Source organism: Nerophis ophidion, linkage group LG04 (assembly GCF_033978795.1).
Source record: "Nerophis ophidion isolate RoL-2023_Sa linkage group LG04, RoL_Noph_v1.0, whole genome shotgun sequence".
Classification (NCBI taxonomy): Eukaryota; Metazoa; Chordata; class Actinopteri; order Syngnathiformes; family Syngnathidae; genus Nerophis; species Nerophis ophidion.
This window is the reverse complement of record NC_084614.1, coordinates 8,461,988-8,486,928: the sequence shown is the minus strand read 5'-3', so window position 1 is coordinate 8,486,928 and position 24,941 is coordinate 8,461,988. Positions and strand designations below refer to the sequence as shown.

At 39.1% G+C, this 24,941-nt stretch overlaps 2 protein-coding genes across 3 annotated transcripts in view; one reads left to right on the top strand and one right to left on the bottom strand.

Moving 5' to 3' along the window:
- Positions 1 to 12,881, bottom strand: part of nudcd1 (NudC domain containing 1) — a 57,636-nt gene extending 44,755 nt beyond the window's left edge. Inside the window, 5 exon segments of the mRNA XM_061896942.1 lie at positions 1,476 to 1,667; positions 1,909 to 2,092; positions 4,988 to 5,173; positions 9,857 to 10,011; positions 12,654 to 12,881. Of these exon segments, the coding sequence (XP_061752926.1) occupies positions 1,476 to 1,667; positions 1,909 to 2,092; positions 4,988 to 5,173; positions 9,857 to 10,011; positions 12,654 to 12,768 (832 nt within the window). The 5' untranslated portion in view covers positions 12,769 to 12,881.
- A 183-nt stretch (positions 12,882 to 13,064) lies between these two features.
- eny2 (ENY2 transcription and export complex 2 subunit) overlaps positions 13,065 to 24,941 on the top strand; it is a 14,008-nt gene continuing 2,131 nt past the window's right edge. Inside the window, exons 1-4 of one of the 2 annotated variants that reach the window (XM_061896940.1) lie at positions 13,065 to 13,129; positions 13,225 to 13,295; positions 17,460 to 17,530; positions 21,362 to 21,436. In XM_061896940.1, the coding sequence (XP_061752924.1) occupies positions 13,070 to 13,129; positions 13,225 to 13,295; positions 17,460 to 17,530; positions 21,362 to 21,436 (277 nt within the window). In that variant the 5' untranslated portion in view covers positions 13,065 to 13,069. Of the gene's footprint in view, positions 13,296 to 17,459; positions 17,531 to 21,361; positions 21,437 to 24,941 lie in introns of both variants that reach the window. The other variant, XM_061896941.1, reaches the window with a different exon arrangement.

Below are 24,941 nucleotides of genomic sequence, written 5' to 3'. Positions count from 1 at the left end.
TTACCCAGCTCGCAAAGATTGTAAAAAATCCATTGGAAGAAGACGGCCTGCCGATTCCTTTAACTTCGACACACACATTTATACTTTTGGCCATTTAAAGCCAGTCATTTCCAGGAGTTATCTCACCCTCTGAGATGTTTAACTAAAGTTTTCCAATGTTGTAAAATTGTAGACAGATGTAAAACAGATTCTGTGACCAAGCTTTAAATGCATGCTACCTTACGATCTTACAATAAAAAATGTACACGCTAAAATTGACGGACAATACAATGCCACTCATTGTTTGTGTAATTTTGTCCACCAAACATTTTATGCTGTGCGTGAATGCACAAAGGTGAGCTTTGATGCCGTTATTGACTTTAGTATAGAGTGCTTATCAGGCATACTTTGTTCAGTGCATGACAGCAAGCATTACCATTTTGTTCCAGACCACAGCAAGCATTACCATGTTGTTCCAGACAACAGCAAATGTTAACCAGCTCGCAAAGATTGTAAAAAATCCATTGGAAGAAGACGGCCTGCCGTTTCCTTTAACTTCGACACACACATTTATACTTTTGGCCATTTAAAGCCAGTCATTTCCAGGAGTTATCTCACCCTCTGAGATGTTTAACTAATGTTTTCCAATGTTGTAAAAATGTAGACAGATGTAAAACAGATTCTGTGACCAAGCTTTAAATGCATGCTACCTTACGATCTTACAATAAAAAATGTACACGCTAAAATTTACAGACAATACAATGCCACTCATTGTTTGTGTAATTTTGTCCACCAAACATTTTATACTGTGCGTGAATGCACAAAGGTGAGCTTTGATGCCGTTATTGACTTTAGTATAGAGTGCTAGTCAGGCATACTTTGGTCAGTGCATGACTGCAAGCATTACCATTTTGTTCCAGACCACAGCAAATGTCACCACGTTGTTCGAGGCCACAGCAAACGTTACCACGTTGTTCGAGACCACAGCAAACGTTACCACGTTGTTCCAGACCACAGCAAACGTTACCATGTGGTTCCAGACCACAACAAACTTTACCCAGTTTGCAAAGATTGTAATAAATCCATTGGAAGAAGACGCTTTGCCGTTTCCTTTAACTTGGACACACACATCTATACCTTTGGTCATTCTAAGCCACTCATTTCCAGGAGTTATCTCACCCCCTGGTATGTTTAATTAATGTGTACCAATGTTGTAAAAAATGTGTACATTTGAACAAATTTGGGGTTGCTGACAACCCTGAACGGGACAAGCGGTAGAAAATGGATGGACCCAGCTCACTTTATGTAGAGGCCCTTACACTTCCTCAGCAGTATTGAGACTGAGCCATTGTCCACCTCTCAGGCATGACTAAGACTACCACAGCTGCTCCGACGGAAGCAGCAAAACGTGGAATGAGTCGCACACTGTGACAAATAAACCCGCATGTGTGATGACGAGCTGGAAGCGACGCGGTGACGCTCCTCCTTGCACCCACCTGGTTTCTTCTCCACCTCCACGGCCTCCGTCACGGGCTGCCTGAGGGGCCGACCGTCCACGTGCGTGGCCACGAACGGCTTCTCCGAGGCCACCATGAGGCCGTCGCCCTGCGGCGTCACCGCGGCGTAGTGGGGCACCGACTTCCCCTTCAGGACACGCCTCTTGGTCACTTTGTAATTCTTCTCCAGGCCTGCGGGGGGGAGAGACGTCTCCATGAGTCCCGAAGGCGGCGTTAACAAGAAGGATGTGACAAAGACGTAGCGCTTCGAGTCAAGTGTCCTGGTGCAGTTCTGCAACCTCAGCAACTTCTTCACTCCTCAATCCATCAAGTCGCTCTGCTTTTGTTCAACATCTGCATGCGCCAACTTCCTGCGTGATTGAGGAACCACGCGCCTGGATCGATAACTCATTATGCGTGTCACAGCACCCACCTGGCCCCGCGGTGTTGTCCACCGTGATCCACTCCAGCCACACGGAGAAGCCACTTCCTTTGCTCTCCTGGGCGTCCTTGAGGATGCGGAGGAGCAGGACCTCCATGGTGTGGATCTCGGCCTGGACGTGTGACGTGCTGTGGAGGACGACGAAGGGATCCCCCAAGTCCTCACTGAACAGAGGCTGACCACGCAAATGCATTTATTTGCATTCTGCTGCCTAGAAACTACTGCTTTCATACATTTTCAACATAAAGAAGGGGTGTCCAAATTTTTTCCGCAAACCGAAAAATGAAAATTTTCATATTTTATATTTTCAAAACCAATACAATACCCTATAAAGGACACAACAGACGTAACGAGGTTGGTACTAGGTGGGGATTGAACCAGGGACCCTCGGGTTGCGCACGGCCACTCTTCCACTGCGCCACGCCGTCCTGTATAAAGATTTTTTTTAACCCTTAGGTTTAATCTCAGTCTCAGTCCAAATGTTTGTTTTAAAAAGTCATACATATATATTGTTTCATTATTATTATTCAACACTTAAAACTGTAGATAAACTTTAGCTCTGTCGCTATACAGTACATTTTTTTTTTTTTTTACATTTTAAAGAAAGCCCTGTTTTTTTAGGGAAAAAACACAAAAATATGCCTTATTTTATCTAAAAAAAAATTCTAAATGAAATATTTCATGAGAAGCAACTGGAGCCTTAAATAGGTCAACATCATTGATTTTGAAATATTATATTTTTTGAAAAATGACAGTTAAAAAAAAATCTATTAAAAAAAAAACTAACATTTTTGGGCATCCAAAAGGGCCTCAAGTGTTAAAAAAAATTTAAATGTATGACTTATTTTTAATACTTTTATGAGTTGGGCCGTTTAGGATTCCTGGTTAATTTTAATGGGATTTTGCATCCTGCTGCCTAGAAACTACTGCTTTCATACATTTTCAACATAAAGAAGGAGTGTCCAAATTTTTTCCGCACACCGACAAAGGAAAATGTTCATATTTTATATTTTCAAAATCAATGCAATACGCTATAAAAAAATGTTCAACCCTCGGGTTGAAAAAAAATCTCGGAATGGTCTCAGTCTCACTCCAAATGTTTGTTTTAAAAAGTCATACATATATATTGTTTCATTATTATTATTCTCCACTTAAAACTGTAGATAAACTTTAGCTCTGTCGCTATAGAGTATAATTTTTTTTAAACATTTTAAAGAAAGCCCTGTTTTTTTAGGGCGAAAACACAAAAATAAGCCTTATTTTATCTAAAAAAAAATTCTAAATGGAATATTTGATGAGAAGCAACTGGAGCGTTAAATAGGTCAACACCATTGATTTTGACTTATTATATTTTTTGAAAAATGACAGTTAAAAAAAAATCTATAAAAAAAAACAACATTTTTGGACAGGGCCTCAAGTGTTAAATTTTTTTTTAAATGTATGACATATTTTTAACACTTTTATGATTTGGGCCCTTTTGGATCCCTGGTTAATTTTAGTGGGATTTTGCATTCTGCTGCCTAGAAACTACTGCTTTCATACATTTTCAAAATAAAGAAGGGGTGTCCAAATTTTTTCCGGACACCAAAAAATTAAAATTTTAAATTTTATATTTTCAAAACCGTATTCAATAAATAATAAATGGGTTGTACTTGTATAGCGCTTTCCTACCTTCAAGGTACTCAAAGCGCTTTGACACTACTTCCACATTTACCCATTCACACACACATTCACACACTGATGGAGGGAGCTGCCATGCAAGGCGCTAACCAGTACCCATCAGGAGCAAGGGTGAAGGTTGGTGACGAGGTTGGTACTAGGTGGGGATTGAACTAGGGACCCTCGGGTTGCGCACGGCCACTCTTCCACTGCACCACGCCGTCCCATATAAAGATTTTTTTCAACCCTTAGGTTTAATCTCACGGACTCCGTGTCAGTCTAAATGTTTGTTTTAAAAAGTCATACAAATACATTGTTTCATTATTAGTATTCTACACTTAAAACTGTACATAAACTTTAGCTCTGTCGCTATAGAGTAAAAAAAGTGTATATATCAAAGAAAGCCCTGTTTTTTTTATGGCAAAAACACAAAATATGCCTTATTTTATCTAAAAAAAATATTTCGAAATGGAATATTTGATGTGAAGTAACTGCAGCCTTAAATACGTCAACACAATTGATTTTGACTTAATATATTTTTGGAAAAACTAAGGTTAAAAAAATATATATATTAAAAAATATATTAAAAAATTCTTAGGCATTCAAAACGGCCTCAATTGTTAAAAGTAAAACAAAATAAAAAATATCACTTATTTTTAACACATTTATGAGTTGGGCCCTTTTGGATCCTCAATTAATTTTAGTAGGATTGTTTATTTTGGCTCCAAAAATATAAATGAATTGAAATCAATGTTGTTATGAATTATTGACTGAGTTGAGGCTCCAATTATTTTACATGAAATATTCCACTTAGAAATTTTTTAGGGAAAACAATTCATATTTCGTGTGGTTGCCATATTTTAAAAAAAAATCTTTGACGAAAACATCAGAAACAAACAAATAAAAAAAAATAAGAAAAAATAATAAAAAGTTATAATCAACAGACTTGTTGAAAGTAAAAAAAATATTTTAATTGAAAAATCGTACAACTTATTTTGTGGGGCCCTTTTGGATGCCAAATCATTTTGGTGGGAATTATTTTTAAAAACAGTCACTGCTCATTAACTAATATTATTGTTATGAATTATTGACCTATTTGGCAGGGGTGTCAAAAAAAGTACGATTTTAGAATAAATCGCTATTATTATTTTTAACGATTCTGGAAAAAAAAATCAAAAATCTTTTTCTTTTGTTCTGTCTTGGTTGCATTTTTTTTTGCACCATGACTAGGGAAGGTTGACTGCATGGGGTCATATAAGTAAATGCTGAAATAAATAAATGTCCCTGACCTGAAATACTCACGTTGTCCACTAGATGACGACAAAAGAGCAAATTAGAACTCATGACGATTTAAGGGCCAAATTGAAGACGGTGGTTTGGACACCCCTGTGGTAAGTAGGTGTGCACCCACCTCCCACTTGCAGTGGGTGCTCTCCCCCCGCTTGCTGGTACGAAGCAGGTAGAGTCTGCCGGCCCCGTCGGAGAGGGCGGCCCAGGTGGCTGACGTGAAGCTGAGCGAGGCGTTCAGGCGGTCTTCGCGTCGGCCGCGATCCGCTTCCATGCGAAAGATCTCCCTCGGCTTGCCCAGCATGGAGTCCTGGATTCAAAGCACCGATGTTTCACTTCAACTTCCAGACCTTTTTACTGGTTACTACTGACAATACGGGCTGGCATTTCTGTAGCGATAATCCCGAAGCAGGCTTGAGTGTTGATCATCACATTTCACAATGAACCGACTATTTGAGTCCTGGTGTGATTGATGTTGTATTGCTTCATCGGCCTGTCCGGTCAGTAATCCCCCACCCATCCAAAGAACATGAGACAAGAACTGTTCTGACGCCTGGGATCGCTCATCGGGGTTTTATTTCTCTTCTGGTCAAACGCTCACTCTCCAGAAGAGGTTCTTTTGTGATCGATGCTGTATTACTGCCTTTCCCAATGTTGACCAAAAAAGTGTTTTTTTTTTGTCCATCCTCCTCCCTCATCACCACCCACCTTTTCCCTGGTCTTTACATTCCTTCTCTCTCAATTCAATTAATTCAATTACAATCTCTCTCTCTCCACTACCCCCCCCAACATTTCCCCTCGCTCTCTCTATGCCCCCACCAAATTTTTCCTCTCTCCCTTACTCTCACTACACCCCCACCCAATTTTTCTTCTGTCTTTACATTATTTCTCTCCCTCTCTCTCTCTCTCTCTCCACTACCCCCTCAATTCCCCCCCTCTTTCTGTATCCCCTCACTCAATTTTTCCTCTGTCTTTACAATATTTCTTGCTCTCTCTCCAATTTTTCCTCCCTCTCTCTCTCTACCCCCTCACTCAATTTTCCCTCGGCCTTTACAATATTTCTCTCTCTCCACTGCCCCCCCACGCAACTTTCCCCTCTCTTGCTCTCTCTCTACTCCCCCCCCCACTCAATTTCCCTTCCGTCTTTAAAATATGTTTCTGTCTCTCTCTCCACTACCCCCCCCCCCCACGCAACTTTTCCCCTCTCTTTCGCTCTATCTCTACCCCCCCCACCCAATTTTTCCTCGGTCTTTAAAATATTTTTCTGTCTCTCTCTCTACTACCCCCCAAGCAACCCTCCTCCCACCCCCTCAAATTTTTCTCCGGTCTTACAATATTTCTCTTTCTCTTTCTCTCCACTACCCCCCCCACACAGCTCTCTCTCTCTCTCTCTCACCCCAATTTTTCCTCGGTCTTTACAATATTTCTCTCTCTCTCTCTCTCTCCACTACCCACCCACGCAACCCTCCCCCGCACCTCTATTCTCCCTCCCCCCCTCCAATTTCCCCGGGTATTTACAATATTTCTCTCTCTCTCTCTCTCTCTCTCCACGACCCCCCTATGAAGCTCGCTCCCTCTCTCACCCAATTTTTCCTCGGTCTTTACAATATTTCTTGCTCTCTCTCCACTACCCCATCAATTTTACCTCCCCCTCTCTCTCTCTCTCTCTCTACCCCCTCACTCAATTTTTCCTCGGCCTTTACAATATTTCTCTCTCTCTCCACTGCCCCCCCACGCAATTTTTCCCCTCTCTCGCTCTCTCTCTACCCCCCCCCCACTCAATTTCCCTTCCGTCTTTAAAATATGTTTCTGTCTCTCTCTCCACTACCCCCCCACGCAACTTTTCCCCTCTCTTTCGCTCTATCTCTATCCCCCCACCCAATTTTTCCTCGGTCTTTAAAATAAATTTTCTGTCTCTCTCTCTACTACCCCCCAAGCAACCCTCCCCCCGCCCCCTCAAATTTTTCTCCGGTCTTACAATATTTCTCTTTCTCTCTCTCTCCACTACCCCCCCACACAGCTCTCTCTCTCTCTCTCTCCCCCCCTCTCACCCCAATTTTTCCTCGGTCTTTACAATATTTCTCTCTCTCCCCTACCCCGCACCTCTATTCTCCCTCCCCCCCCTCAAATTTCCCCGGGTCTTGACAATATTTCTCTCTCTCTCTCCACGACCCCCCTATGAAGCTCGCTCCCTCCCTCTCTCTCTCTCTCACCCAATTTTTCCTCGGTCTTTACAATACTTCTCTCTCTCTCTCTTCACTACCCCACCACGCAATTTTTCTTCTCTCTCATTCTCTCTCTCTACCCCCCCCAACTTTTCCTCTCTCGCTCTCTCTCTCTCTCTCCACCCTCCACCCAATTTTTTCTCGGTCTTTACATTATTCCTCTCTCTCTCTCCATTCACCCCCTATCCATCTCTCTCTCTCTCTCTCTCACTTCCCCCCACCCAACTTTTCCTCCCTCCTTCCCCCCCCCTCCCTCTGCCTCTCATATAAACAGTTAAAAGACCGGCGCTTTCTATGGACATTTCCTGATTGATCCTGATATTCCTTCCATTTAAGAACGTCGACGTGACGTCACATGACGCCAAACCTTGGAGGAAAGGTGTCGCCGAGCGGTGCCCAGTTATTTGTGAGAGACGGACGCGTCCTTCCTGTTGCCATGGCCACGGCCACCCGGCGCCTCACGCCGCATCTGTGAGGCGTCTGTGCCAAACGCGCCGATCGTCCACTGTTGATGATTGTGTTGGCAGCACATTGGCGACAAGGACTCCTTTAACAAAGGAGACTTTCTTCACGCTTATGAAGGGAAATGGACACTTTACAGTCCTGTGTACATTTTGTGTTACCCATTTATTCACTCAGACGTAGAAACACACAAAGTATCTCGACTCGTGATCGAGCGATGCGGCCTTTGTCAGGGCGGATACCCATTATTAGTAGTCAATGAGGTCGATAACGATATTTAGCTAGCTACACATGATTAGTGTATGTCATTTAAATAGACCTCCTTTTTAGACCAGTTGATCTGCCGCTTCTTTTCTTTTTCCTATGTCCCCCCCTCCCTTGTGGGGGGGGTCCGGTCCGATGACCATGGATGAAGTACTGGCTGTCCAGAGTCGAGACCCAGGATGGACCGCTCGTCGGGACCCAGGATGGACCGCTCGCCTGTATCGGTTGGGGACATCTCTACGCTGCTGATCCGCCTCCGCTTGAGACGGTTTCCTGTGGACGGGACTCTCGCTGCTGTCTTGGATCCGCTTGAACTGAACTCTCGCGGCTGTGTTGGAGCCACTATGGATTGAACTTTCACAGTATCATGTTAGACCCGCTCAACATCCATTGCTTTCGGTCCCCTAGAGGGGGAGGGGGGGTTGCCCACATCTGAGGTCCTCTCCAAGGTTTCTCATAGTCAGCATTGTCACTGGCGTCCCACTGGATGTGAATTCTCCCTGCCCACTGGGTGTGAGTTTTCCTTGCCCTTTTGTGGGTTCTTCCGAGGATGTTATAGTCGTAATGATTTGTGCAGTCCTTTGAGACATTTGTGATTTGGGGCTATATAAATAAACATTGATTGATTGATTGATTAAACAACTGGGCAAGGATTTATGTTGCTTTTTCTAAACCTTTCAGGAAACTTTGGACCCGTATCATTGAAGTATCAACTAGATACGCTCTTGTACTTGGTATCATTACAGTGGATGTCAGGTGTAGTCCCACCCGTGGCGTTAGTTTACATTGTGACGCCGGTGAGCTATTGTATCCTCCTTCGCTGTGTAGTGAAGCATGTGTAGCTATTCCTCGTCCTCCAGTGATAATGCTACATGTAAGAGACTCACTTCATTAGTCGCCATGGAGGCGAGGATTAGTGATTTAGAAGTAGCTAAAACACTGCGGATAGATGTTAGCCTCTTCCTGTTTCAGTGTTATAACTTCACCTTTATCTTGACTTTTTACACCAAAACGCGTCCGTTCTCCCTTTTCTGTCTACACACCGTGTCTGCTTGTAAGTACTCTGTGTGTGTGCGCTGCCAAACATGCTCCTCTGCTCCTAAAACCAGCAATGTCACCAGGTGACCACGACGCACCGTCAAATGGCAAATTAAAAAAAAGAGAAAGGGGGTGGGGGATACTTTTTAGGAGGCGGTATAGTACCTAATATGATCCATTAGTATCATGGTACTATACGAAGACACCGTGCAACCCTAGTAGATAGTAATAACCACTGCTCAGGGGTTGGAATTTTGGGGTCAAATCTCCAAAAATTATTCCCGGGCGCAGCCACCGCTGCTGCTCACTGCTACCCTCACCTCCCAGGGGGTGATCAAGGGTGATGGGTCAAATGCAGAGAATAATTTCGCCACACCTCGTGTGTGTTTGACAATCGTTAGTACTTTAACTTTTAACCAGCCAAGTCCCCCTTTTTTTCCCCTCATCGCAAGCCACGCCCCCCCTGGCCCCACCTATTTCTCTCGCTCCTGCAGTGCTCCTTTTCAAAACTTCCATTTTTGGGGGGCCCGGGCAATGCAGTTTTTGTCCTTCTTTCCTAGTGTCTTGCTTTTGCTTTCGACTCGGCGACACTCGGGAGCGCGGGGCTCGTTAAAAGGAGCGCGCCGAGTTTCTCGCTCCTCGATTCGATCCAATTCCAATGAAGACTGCGGGAAAGATATCTCCGTGGGAAATACGAGCTCTAAGTTAACATCTTGACCAAGAGGAGATTACTGTGCAGGTGAAGAAGAGCAGGCAGCAGCTCACACATTCTCATACTTTCTGTAATAGGAAGAAATGTACTAATAGTACTAAAAAACTGACTCAGTGTGGTCCTCTAATAGGGTGTGGAATAAAAAAGAGAAAAGCAAACTCTTGTCCAGTAGTGATATGGAGCGATTGGTCGCCACCTGCTGGCGGCTCGGAAGCATCACAACACTAAATGCAAGGGCTGCGTGAGAAGAAGTAATAACGCGGCCTTGCAGTCAAAAAAGAGGGCCTCTTACCAACGTGACGGTGAAGCTGAGAAGTCGGCCCTTGCAGTCCACAAACAAGACGCTGTCTTGGTACCAGGGGTCCAGGTGGAGGTGATTGTACATGCCGAAGGCGCGCATGTGCTCCAGCGTGTACTGGGAGTCCTTCAGCGTCACCTCTTCCACAGCTGCATACAAAGGAGGCGGCGGAAGGTCAAGGCCAAGCAAGGCACGTAATTGGGGCAGAGCCTTGAGGAGATGTGGCGTGGCCACAAAAGGATAATGCTTGCTCGTCATGTAACACGGCGGCCCTATTCACAAGCGGGGCCCAAAGCTGCCATTTACATGATGATCCACCTTTATGTGGGCTATTAAGCATCATTAGAGGTCTAATAATGCTAATTAGGGTGGTCACGGCAGGGCTTAAGTCGTGTTTGGCGAATACACACCAGGTGAAAACTTTGTAAATTCAGCCACAATTTTTCCCTTTTTTTTGTTGAGTTTGAGTTCATTTGAAACATGCATGCAAACAACACATATATAAACATATATATACACATACGTACATACATACATATAAACATGCATATATACACACAAATAAAAATATATATATAAACATACATGCATACACACACATACAGTAGGGCAAAAAAGTATTTAGTCAGCCAGCGATTGTGCAAGTTCTCCCACTTAAAATGATGACAGAGGTCTATAATTTTCATCATAGGTACACTTCGACTGTGAAAGACGGAATGTGAAAAAAAAATATCTAGGAATTCACATTGTAGGAATTTTAAAGAATTTATTTGTAAATGATGGTGGAAAATAAGTATTTGGTCAACCATTCAAAGCTCTCACTGATGGAAGGAGGTTTGGGCTCAAAATCTCACGATACATGGCACATTTCATTCTTTCCTTAACACGGATCAATCGTCCTGTCCCCTTAGCAGAAAAACAGCCCCAAAGCATGATGTTTCCACCCTCATGCTTCACAGTAGGTATGGTGTTCTTGGGATGCAACTCAGTATTCTTCTTCCTCCAAACACCACGAGTTGAGTTTATACCAAAATGGATACATTGATGATACAGCAGAGGATTGGGAGAATGTCATGTGGTCAGATGAAACCAAAATAGAACTTTTTGGTATAAACTCAACTCGCGGTGTTTGGAGGAAGAAGAATACTGTGTTGCATCCCAAGAACACGACACCTACTGTGAAGCATGGGGGTGGAAACATCATGCTTTGGGGCTGTTTTTCTGTTTTTTTTTTTTTCACATTCTGTCTCTCACAGTTGAAGTGTACCAATGATGAAAATTACAGACCTCTGTCATCATTTTAAGTGGGAGAACTTGCACAATCGCTGGCTGACTAAATACTTTTTTGCCCCACTGTACATACAAATATACATACATACATACATATATATATATACATATATATATACATATATACATGCATATATGCTATATAGATATACATACATATATATAAATACATACATACATATATATAAACATACACATATATTCATATACATATACACATACATATATGTATATATCTACATATATATGCATATATATACAGAAATACACATACATATATGCATATATACACACACATACATATACATACATACATACATATACATACATACATATATATGTATATATACATATGTGTATATATACATATATATGTATATATGAATACATATATATACATACATATATATATATACACATACATACATATATATATACACACATACATGCATATATATACATACATATATATACACATACATACATATATATACACACATACATGCATATATACACACACGTATATATACACATACATACATGTATATACACACATACATGCATATATATATATATATATATATATTAATATGTATATATATACACACACACATACATACATTTATACACACATGTATGTACATATATTTGTATATAGATGTACATACATACATATATACATATATATATATATATATATATATATATATATATATATATATATATATATATATATATATATATATATATATATATATATATATATATCCATCCATCCATCCATCCATCTTCTACCGCTTATTCCCTTTTGGGGTCGCGGGGGGAAGCTGGCGCCTATCTCAGCTACAATCGGGCAGAAGGCGGGGTACACCCTGGACAAGTCGCCACCTCATCGCAGGGCCAACACAGATAGACAGACAACATTCACACTCACAATCACACACTAGGGCCAATTTAGTGTTGCCAATACATACATACACACACACACAGTACATATATACACACATGCATATATAACACTTATATATCTATAGACGCAGGGGCCATATTGATATATTTCATTTTAAAAGCCAATTTAATAAAGATTTTTTTCAAAATAAAAAAGATAGTCTGCATGTCAACTGTGTGTCATTAGTAGGGGTTGCATGATAAATATCGAACTTATATTACCATATGCCGATATAATAATTATCATTTAATTTTTTTTTGTAGTAGAATTTTCGGATATCAGGGCAGATGAAACTGGTAGAAATGTGTACGTTAAGAAAAACATTTTTAGTAGAAAAATTCAAAATTTGGCGGATTTTACAGTACTTTGAAGTTTAAAACCCCCTGCGTGGTTTAAGTTAGCTGGCTAAAAAATTATCACTAAACATTAAGATTGTTTCTATTATTATTATTAAATTGTGCCCACTGATACAGTGTTAATAAAATCACAATACAAGTATTATTTAAAGAGTGATATCAGGATTATGAGCAGTTATATGCTAACTTCCCTCACCAGCGTCCAGCTCTACTTTGTACGTCGGGATGGCGTCCAGGGACAACCGGTAACTTTCAAAGTTGGGGTCCAACAGCTCTCTGTTGGTCTTCAGGGAGTAATTCGGCGCAGCCATGGTAGTTTTTTCCTTAATTTAACAATGAATATTCAAAGGTCTTACAGAAGTAAAAGAGACGAGGCAGTGTTTCTGCCATGCACTTATGACGAGGACATTTACCAGCGGACCGGAAGTTGGGAAAACCGGAATCGGTATGTTTTTATTTTTTAAACCACTCAACGAATTATCATATTTATGGCTATTTTCACAAATTATTTATACCCACACAAAAAATTCGATAAGTATTTCAAATATATTTTGTTCCCCTGAGCATCATCCAATAAGGCGGAACTAAAATATCGCTGCGATGTTTCTGTGGATGTATTTTACCGAAGGACCGTGCGCTTCCCCCCGCCCAGCTAATTTATCCCGACAAAAGGCAAGCGCCGCTCATTTTTGTGCCAAATAAAACCTTTCTTTTCCCCGCGGAGACACATTCAAATGTTGTTATTTCTGGCTTTGTTTCCCCGCTAGACCATGAGCAAGGACTCCCAGATGAGGGCTGCGATTAACCAGAAGCTGATAGAAATGGGGGAACGGGAGCGGTAAGAGAACTGCAGTTGCGATCCAAAGTTGACATAAACTTGCAAAGATCTTCATGTCATGGCTGACTTCAGTTTCATCAAGAAGGTCTTATCTTTGGCCATTTGATGTCAGATAAAACTAAAATGGAGCCGTTTAGCCACATTACCCAGCAGTATGTTTGCAGGAGAAAAGGTGAGGCCTTTAATCCAAAGAACACCATACCTACCGTCAAGCATGGTGGTGGTAGTATTATGCTCTGGGTCTGTTTTGCTGCCAATGGAACTGCTGCTTTACACAGAGTAAATGTGACAATGAAAAAAGGAGGATTGCCAACAAATTATTCAGGACAAGCTAAAATGAGCCCGGAGTTTGGGTCTTGGGCGTAGTTGGATAGTCCAACCGGACAATGACCCCAAACACACATCAAAAGTGGTAAATGAATTGTTAAATCAGGCTAGAATGAAGGTTTTAAAATGGCCTTCCCAAAGTCAATCAACCAGTCAATCAATGTTTACTTACATAGTCCTGAATCACAAGTGTCTCAAAGGGCTGCGTAAGACACAACGACATCCTCGGCTCAGATCCCATATCAATGCAAGGAAAAACTCAGCCCAGTGTAAAAGTACAGTCCATAGTGGATCTAACATAATAGTGAGAGTCCAGTCCATAGTGGATCTAACATGATAGTGTGAGAGTCCAGTCCGTAGTGGATCTAACATAATAGTGAGAGTCCAGTCCATAGTGGATCTAACATAATAGTGAGAGAGTCCAGTCCATAGTGGATCTAACATAATAGTGTGAGAGTCCAGTCCATAGTGGATCTACCATAATAGTGAGAGTCCAGTCCATAGTGGATCTAACATAATAGTGAGAGTCCAGTCCATAGTGGATCTAACATAATAGTGAGAGTCCAGTCCATAATGGATCCAACATAATAGTGAGAGTCCAGTCCATAGTGGATCTAACATAATAGTGTGAGAGTCCAGTCCATAGTGGATCCAACACAATAGTGAGAGTCCATTCCATAGTAGATCTAACATAATAGTGAGAGTCCAGTCCATAGTGGATCTAACATGATACTGTGAGATTCCAGTCCATAGTGGATCCAACATAATAGTGAGAGTCCAGTCCATAGTGGATCTAACATAATAGTGAGAGTCCAGTCCATAGTGGATCTAACATAATAGTGAGAGTCCAGTCCATAGTGGATCTAACATAATAGTGAGCGTCCAGTCCATAGTGGATCTAACATAATAGTGAGAGTCCAGTCCATAGTGGATCTAACATAATAGTGAGAGTCCAGTCCATAGTGGATCTAACATAATAGTGAGAGAGTCCAGTCCATAGTGGATCTAACATAATAGTGTGAGAGTCCAGTCCATAGTGGATCTAACATAATAGTGTGAGAGTCCTGTCCATAGTGGATCTAACATAATAGTGTGTGAGAGTCCAGTCCATTGTGGATCTAACATAATAGTGAGAGTCCAGTCCATAGTGGATCTAACATAATAGTGTGAGAGTCCAGTCCATGGTGGATCTAACATAATAGTGTGAGAGTCCAGTCCATGGTGGATCTAACATAATAGTGTGAGAGTCCAGTCCATGGTGGATCTAACATAATAGTGTGAGAGTCCAGTCCATAGTGGATCTAACATAATAGTGTGAGAGTCCAGTCCATAGTGGATCTAACATAATCGTGTGAGAGTCCAGTCCATAGTGGATCTAACATAATAGTGAGAGTCCAGTCCATAGTGGATCTAACATAATAGTGAGAGTCCAGTCCATAGTGGATCTAACATAATAGTGTGAGAGTCCAGTCCATGGTGTATCTAACATAATATGTGAGAGTCCAGTCCATACTGGATCTAACATGATAGTGTGAGAGTCCAGTCCATAGTGGATCTAACATAATAGTGAGAGTCCAGTCCATAGTGGATCTAACATAGTAATGTGAGAGTCCAGTTCATGGTGGATCCAACATAATAGTGAGAGAGTCCAGTCCATAGTGGATCTAACATAATAGTGAGAGTCCAGTCCATAGTGGATCTAACATAATAGTGAGAGAGTCCAGTCCATAGTGGATCTAACATAATAGTGAGAGAGTCCAGTCCATAGTGGATCTAACATAATAGTGTGAGATTCCAGTCCATAGTGGATCTAACATAATAGTGAGAGTCCAGTCCATAGTGGATCTAACATGATAGTGTGAGAGTCCAGTTCATGGTGGATCCAACATAATAATGTGAGAGTCCAGTCCTTAGTGGATCTAACATAATAGTGAGAGTCCAGTACATAGTGGATCTAACATAATAGTGTGAAAGTCCAGTCCATAGTGGATATAACATAATAGTGTGAGAGTCCAGTTCATAGTGGATCTAACATAATAGTGAGAGTCCAGTCCATAGTGGATCCAACATAATAGTGAGAGTCCAGTCCATAGTGGATCTAACATAATAGTGTGAGAGTCCAGTCCATAGTGGATCTAACATAATAGTGAGAGTCCAGTCCATAGTGGATCTAACATAATAGTGAGAGTCCAGTCCATAGTGGATCTAACATAATAATGTGAGAGTCCAGTCCATAGTGGATCTAACATAATAGTGAGAGTCCAGTACATAGTGGATCTAACATAATAGTGTGAAAGTCCAGTCCATAGTGGATCTAACATAATAGTGTGAGAGTCCAGTTCATAGTGGATCTAACATAATAGTGAGACTCCAGTCCATAGTGGATCTAAAATAATAGTGAGATTCCAGTACATAGTGGATCTAACATAATAGTGTGAAAGTCCAGTCCATAGTGGATATAACATAATAGTGTGAGAGTCCAGTTCATAGTGGATCTAACATAATAGTGAGATTCCAGTTCATAGTGGATCTAACATAATAGTGAGAGTCCAGTCCATAGTGGATCTAACATAATAGTGAGGGTCCAGTCCATAGTGGATCCAACATAATAGTGAGAGAGTCCAGTCCATAGTGGATCCAACATAATAGTGTGAGAGTCCAGTCCATAGTGGATCTAACATAATAGTGAATCCAGTCCATCTTGGATCTGACATAATAGTGTGAGAGTCCAGTCCATAGTGGATCTAACATAATAGTGTGCGAGTCCAGTCCATAGTGGATCTAACACAATGGTGAGAGTCCAGTCTATAGTGGATCTAACATAATAGTGAGAGTCCAGTCCATAGTGGATTTAACATAATAGTGTGGGAGTCCAGTCCATAGTGGATCTAACATAATAGTGAGAGAGTCCAGTCCATAGTGGATCTAAAATAATAGTGAGAGTCCAGTCCATAGTGGATCTAACATAATAGTGAGAGTCCAGTCCATAGTGGATCTAACATAATAGTGTGAGAGTCCAGTCCATAGTGGATCCAACATAATAGTGAGAGTCCAGTCCATAGTGGATCTAACATAATAGTGTGAGAGTCCAGTCCATAGTGGATCTAACATAATAGTGAGAGTCCAGTCCATAGTGGATCTAACATAATAGTGTGAAAGTCCAGTCCGTAGTGGATCTAAAATACTAGTGAGAGTCCAATCCATAGTGGATCTAACATAATTAGTGAGAGTCCAGTCCATAGTGGATCTAACATAATAGTGAGATTCCAGTTCATAGTGGATCTAACATAATAGTGAGAGTCTAGTCCATATTGGATCTAACATAATAGTGAGAGTCCAGTCCATAGTGGATCCAACATAATAGTGAGAGTCCAGTCCATAGTGGATCTAACATGATAGTGTGAGATTCCAGTCCATAGTGGATCTAACATAATAGTGAGGGTCCAGTCCATAGTGGATCTAACATAATAGTGAGAGTCCGGTCCATAGTGGATCTAACATAATAGTGAGAGTCCAGTCCATAGTGGTGTCCCCAACAGACTTTGGCCAGCCAACGCTTCATCCGTGGCCACTGAATCTGTGCCCCACACTTCATGAATGTTTTTTGTGAGCAACAGGTATGTGCTCCAATCACTACATCACAAAAAAAAAAGAGGTGTAGAAATGCTCGGAAAGTCAAGACAGCCATGACATCATGTTCTTTACAAGTGTACCTACACTTTTGACCACCACTTTAAGTTGTACACTTACACAATCCTATCAATCGTGTTGGGTATTTACATTTAGGTGGTTTTCCTTTGCCAAGTACCTAATGTTGTGGGGAATGTCTTGCCTCAGGTTGAAAGAGCTGCTCAGGGCCAAGCTGGTGGAGTGTGGGTGGAAGGATCAACTGAAAGCTCACTGCAAAGGTAGTCCTGAAACATTGTTTCTTGACTTAACTGCACCGGTTCTGGATTTCGGCCCATCACCCACCACCCTATGTGGGACAAAACAATGCATTTTTCAATAGTAAAAAACTGCTCGTAAGAAGCGGCTAACAATACAAGTCATCTGCTTATTAAGCCGTGGTATTGGAAGAGCTAACACCGAGGAACTACTTTTCCTGCGACCATGCTCACGCTACCATTGGTAAGAGTTAGTGAAACATTTGGACAACTTGGAAATGCCGCACGCTACGTAAAAATACGGACATACTCAAGCAGTGGACACTTGCGCTCAACAAATGCCACCTAATAACATCGCTAGCAAGACTCAGAAAGCTGTTTGTTTGCTCAGTTTTTTTTTATCGGAGGAGTGGAGATTATGTTGAATTTGGCAGGTCAAGGAGGAGACAAGACTTGTGCTGAAAGATACAGCCATCCCAGTGAGTTCAAACAATAAAACTAGGTGTGCGACGTCACAGGTTACACACGATATCTCAGTTTTTGGCACGTTTTTGTCTGCATTGTTTTTTAGAGGGCTTCATATTGTCTGCATTGTTTTTTAATGGTCTTCATACTGTCTGCATTTTTTATTTTGCGGGCTTCATACTGTCTGCATTGTTTTCTAGAGGTCCTCATATTGTCTGCATTGTTTTTTAGAGGGCTTCATATTGTCTGCATTGTTTTTTAGAGGGCTTCATACTGTTTGCATTGTTTTTTAGAGCGTTTCATACTGTCTGCATTGTTTTTTAGAGGTCTTCATATTGTCTGCATTGTTTTTTAGAGGGCTTCATATTGTCTGTGTTTTTTTAGAGGGCTTCATATTGTTTGCATTGTTTTTTAAAGGTCTTCATATTGTCTATTGTTTTTTAGAGGTCTTCATATTGTCTGAATTGTTTTTTAGAGGGCTTCATATTGTCTGCATTGTTTTTTAGAGGGCTTCATATTGTCTGTGTTTTTTTTAGAGGTCTTCATATTTTCTGCATTGTTTTTTAAAGGTCTTCATATTGTCTATTGTTTTCTAGAGGTCCTCATATTGTCTGCATTGTTTTTTAGAGGGCTTCATATTGTCTGCATTGTTTTTTAGAGGGCTTCATACTGTTTGCATTGTTTTTTAGAGCGTTTCATACTGTCTGCATTGTTTTTTAGAGGTCTTCATATTGTCTGCATTGTTTTTTAGAGGGCTTCATATTGTCTGTGTTTTTTTAGAGGGCTTCATATTGTTTGCATTGTTTTTTAAAGGTCTTCATATTGTCTATTGTTTTTTAGAGGTCTTCATATTGTCTGAATTGTTTTTTAGAGGGCTTCATATTGTCTGCATTGTTTTTTAGAGGGCTTCATATTGTCTGTGTTTTTTTTAGAGGTCTTCATATTTTCTGCATTGTTTTTTAAAGGTCTTCATATTGTCTATTGTTTTTTAGAGGACTTCATACTGTCTGCATTGTTTTTTAGAGGGCTTCATACTGTTTGCATTGTTTTTTAGAGCGTTTCATACTGTCTGCATTGTTTTTTAGAGGTCTTCATATTGTCTGCATTGTTTTTTAAAGGTCTTCATATTGTCTATTGTTTTTTAGAGGACTTCATACTGTCTGCATTGTTTTTTAGAGGGCTTCATACTGTCTGCATTGTTTTTTAGAGGTCTTTATATTGTCTGTGTTTTTTTTTAGAGGGCTTTATATTGTCTGCATTGTTTTTTAGAGGGGTTCATATGGTTTGCATTGTTTTTTAGAGGGCTTCATATTGTCTGCATTGTTTTTAGAGGGCTTCATGTTGTGTGCATTGTTTTTTAGAGGTCTTCATATTGTCTGCATTGTTTTTTAGAGGGCTTCATATTGTCTGCATTGTTTTTTAGAGGGCTTCATATTGTCTACATTGTTTTTTAGAGGGTTTCATATTGTCTGCATTGTTTTTTAGAGGGGTTCATATTGTCTGCATTGTTTTTTAGAGGGCTTCATATTGTCTGCATTGTTTTTTTAGAGACCTTCATATTGCCTGCATTGTTAGCCGCCTCTCGCTAGCAGTTTTTTGCTATTTACAATGCACAGAAAAGAGAACAAGATGTGTGTTCTTGTCACACACAAGGATTGTGTGTGATGGGCACCACTGGGGGAAAAAAGTGTAGTTTTCTTGGGACTCTTGTAGAAGCTTAAGATTTACTTTCCACACTTATTTACGCTTAGGACCCAAAAAGGACCCGCTCATAAGAGTGTCATGATTCAGCAATAAACTAAGATTTAATTTTACTATCAACGCTAGAAATCTTTAAGCATATCTATTTATTGATAAAAGGTTGGATTATTATTTTTATGCTTTATGACCTTTGTCAAAAATGAAATATTTGTTTAATGGAAAAATGCAAACAATACAATATTTCTGAGAATAAATTGCATGTTGTAATATTTGAGGTTGGGTTATTATTATATATAACTTCTCGACCTCAGTTGCTTTGCTTTTTAGCCGTTTTAATGTCAGTTTAAAAGCCTACTGAAAGCCACTACTAGCGACCACGCAGTCTGATAGTTTATATATCAATGATGAAATATTAACATTGCAACACATGCCAATAAAGCCGGGTTAGTTTACTAAATTGCAATTTTAAATTTCGCGCGGAAGTATCATGCTAAAACGCCGCAGTATGATGACGCATGCGCGTGACGATTTTGTCCCAGCACCGTTCACAGCTATAAGTCGTCTCTTTTCATCGCATAATTCCACAGTATTATGGACATCTGTGTTGCTGAATCTTTTGCAATATGTTCAATAAATAATGGAGACGTCAAAGAAGAAAGCTGTAGGTGGGAAGCGGTGTATTGCGGCCGCCTTTAGCAACACAAACACAGCCGGTGTTTTATTGTTTACATTCCCGAAAGATGACGGTGAAGCTTTACTATGGAACAGAGCGGTCAAGCGAACATGGTTGGATTGGACCACACACACAAAGTACAGTGTATTATGTGTATTAATAAAAAACATTTTAACATTATGTATTCTGAAGGCGATCTATGTTGTGTCAATATGCGTCCTCCTGACCGTCACCGTCAGGGTTCAAAGTGGGCTACCACGGCGCCTCTCACAGCATCTTCCCTATCTGAATCGCTCCCTCGCTGCTCTCTTGTCCTTTTTTTTTTTTTTTCCTAGTCTTTCACTCTCACTTTCCTCATCCACAAATCTTTCATCCTCGCTCAAATTAATGGGGAAATCGTCGCTTTCTCGGTCCGAATCGCTCTCGCTGCTGGTGGCCATGATTGTAAACAATGTTCAGATGTGAGGAGCTCCACAACCCGTGACGTCACGCGCACATCGTCTGCTACTTCCGGTACAGGCAAGGCTTTTTTATTAGCGACCAAAAGTTGCGAACTAAATCGTGGATGTTCTCTTCTAAATCCTTTCAGCAAAAATATGGCAATATCGCCAAATGATCAAGTATGACACAAAGAATGGACCTGCTATCCCCGTTTAAATAAGAACATCTCATTTCAGTAGGCCTTTAACTCATTTATTCTCGTCATTGCTCTGAGAAGCTTGCTCATGGTTTTATGGCGCCATATCATGGTAAATTGGAGCAATTACACCAAAATATTAAAAATAAAAAAATAGGCAAAATGAGATCCATCTGGTTTTCATTTAAAAAGCATAGTACTATATCAGAATTACAGTCTGCTAAAAATGAGCAGTTATAATGCGGGTCAATGGGGCTCAAAAGGGTCTTAAGAGAACGTGTGTATACTCTATGTTTATATCCTACTATAACAACGTTGCAATCAAAAACACAATGCCGTTAAATACCGGTTAAATAAATACTCTGTTGCCTCTTTCCAGACGTGATCCGAGAGAAGGGCCTGGAGCATGTCACCGTGGAGGACCTGGTCACCGAAATCACACCCAAAGGACGAGGTGACCACACACACACACACACACACACACACACACACACACACACACACACACATGGCTGGGCGGTATACCGGTATTACGAGTTACACCAGTATATTATAGAAAGAGATATGTATTTGAGACAATACTGCAATACCGAGTGAAATGTCCTATTATGTCCTATAATCATGTTTATTGTGTTTATGTCCTATAATCATGTTTATTGTGTTTATGTCCTATAATCATGTTTATTGTGTGTATGTCCTATAATCATGTTTATTGTGTGTATGTCCTATAATCATGTTTATTGTGTGTGTGTCCTATAATCATGTTTATTGTGTGTATGTCCTATAATCATGTTTATTGTGTGTATGTCCTATAATCATGTTTATTGTGTGTGTGTCCTATAATCATGTTTATTGTGTGTATGTCCTATAATCATATTTATTGTGTGTATGTCCTATAATCATGTTTATTGTGTGTATGCCCTATAATCATGTTTATTGTGTGTATGGCCTATAATCATGTTTATTGTGTGTATGTCCTATAATCATGTTTATTGTGTGCATGTCTTATAATCATGTTTATTGTGTTTATGTCCTATAATCATGTTTATTGTGTGTATGTCTTATAATCATGTTTATTGTGTGTATGTCCTATAATCATGTTTATTGTGTGCATGTCTTATAATCATGTTTATTGTGTTTATGTCCTATAATCATGTTTATTGTGTGCATGTCTTATAATCATGTTTATTGTGTTTATGTCCTATAATCATGTTTATTGTGTGCATGTCTTATAATCATGTTTATTGTGTGTATGTCCTATAATCATGTTTATTGTGTGTATGTCTTATAATCATGTTTATTGTGTGTATGTCCTATAATCATGTTTATTGTGTGCATGTCTTATAATCATGTTTATTGTGTTTATGTCCTATAATCATGTTTATTGTGTGTATGTCCTATAATCATGTTTATTGTGTGCATGTCTTATAATCATGTTTGTGTGTATGTCTTATAATCATGTTTATTGTGTGCATGGCCTATAATCATGTTTATTGTGTGCACGTCCTATAATCATGTTTATTGTGTGTATGTCTTATAATCATGTTTATTGTGTGTATGTCCTATAATCATGTTTATTGTGTATATGTCCTATAATCGTGTTTATTATGTGTATGTCCTATAATCATGTTTATTGTTTGTATGTCTTATAATCATGTTTATTGTGTGCATGTCCTATAATCATGTTTATTATGTGCATGTCTTATAATCATGTTTATTGTGTGTATGTCCTATAATCATGTTTATTATGTGTATGTCCTATAATCATGTTTATTGTGTGCATGTCCTATAATCATGTTTATTGTGTGTATGTCCTATAATCATGTTTATTATGTGTATGTCTTATAATCATGTTTATTGTGTGTATGTCTTATAATCATGTTTATTGTGTGCATGTCCTATAATCATGTTTATTATGTGTATGTCCTATAATCATGTTTATTGTGTGCATGTCCTATAATCATGTTTATTGTGTGCATGGTCTATAATCATGTTTATTATGTGTATGTCCTAAAATCATGTTTATTGTGTGTATGTCCTATAATCATGTTTATTGTGTGTATGTCTTATAATCATGTTTATTGTGTGCATGTCCTATAATCATGTTTATTGTGTGCATGGCCTGTAATCATGTTTATTATGTGTATGTCCTATAATCATGTTTATTGTGTGCATGTCCTATAATCATGTTTATTATGTGTATGTCCTATAATCATGTTTATTGTGTGCATGTCCTATAATCATGTTTATTGTGTGCATGGCCTATAATCATGTTTATTATGTGTATGTCCTAAAATCATGTTTATTGTGTGTATGTCCTATAATCATGTTTATTGTGTGTATGTCTTATAATCATGTTTATTGTGTGCATGTCCTATAATCTTGTTTATTATGTGTATGTCCTATAATCGTGTTTATTATGTGTATGTCCTATAATCATGTTTATTGTGTGTATGTCTTATAATCATGTTTATTGTGTGCATGTCCTATAATTATGTTTATTGTGTGCATGTCCTATAATCATGTTTATTGTGTGTATGTCCTATAATCATGTTTATAGTGTGTATGTCCTATAATCATGTTTATTGTTTGTATGTCTTATAATCATGTTTATTGTGTGTATGTCCTATAATCATGTTTATTGTGTGTATGTCCTATAATCATGTTTATTACGTGTATGTCCTATAATCTTGTTTGTGTGTATGTCCTATAATCGTGTTTATTATGTGTATGTCCTATAATCATGTTTATTGTTTGTATGTCTTATAATCATGTTTATTGTGTGTATGTCTTATAATCATGTTTATTGTGTGTATGTCCTATAATCATGTTTATTGTGTGTATGTCCTATAATCATGTTTATTGTGTGCATGTCTTATAATCATGTTTATTGTGTGTATGTCCTATAATCATGTTTATTGTGTGCATGTCCTATAATCATGTTTATTGTGTGCATGTTTTATAATCATGTTTATTATGTGCATGTCCTATAATCATGTTTATTGTGTGTATGTCCTATAATAATGTTTATTGTGTGTATGTCCTATAATCATATTTATTGTGTGTATGTCCTATAATCATGTTTATTGTGTGTATGTCCTATAATCATGTTTATTACGTGTATGTCCTATAATCATGTTTATTATGTGTATGTCCTATAATCATGTTTATTGTGTGCATGGCCTATAATCATGTTTATTGTGTGCATGTCCTATAATCATGTCTATTGTGTGCATGTCTTATAATCATGTTTATTGTGTGTATGTCCTATAATCATGTTTATTGTGTGTATGTCCTATAATCATGTTTATTGTGTGCATGTCTTATAATCATGTTTATTGTGTGCATGTCCTATAATCATGTTTATTATGTGTATGTCCTATAATCATGTTTATTGTGTGTATGTCCTATAATCATGTTTATTGTGTGCATGTCCTATAATCATGTTTATTATGTGTATGTCCTATAATCATGTTTATTGTGTGTATGTCCTATAATCATGTTTATTGTTTGTATGTCCTATAATCATGTTTATTGTGTGCATGTCCTATAATCATGTTTATTGTGTGTATGTCTTATAATCATGTTTATTGTTTGTATGTCCTATAATCATGTTTATTGTGTGCATGTCCTATAATCATGTTTATTGTGTGCATGTCTTATAATCATGTTTATTGTGTGTATGTCCTATAATCATGTTTATTGTGTGTATGTCCTATAATCATGTTTATTGTGTGCATGTCTTATAATCATGTTTATTGTGTGCATGTCCTATAATCATGTTTATTATGTGTGTGTCCTATAATCATGTTTATTGTGTGTATGTCCTATAATCATGTTTATTGTGTGTATGTCCTATAATCATGTTTATTGTGTGTATGTCCTATAATCATGTTTATTGTGTGTATTTCCTATAATCATGTTTATTGTGTGCATGTCCTATGATCATGTTTATTGTG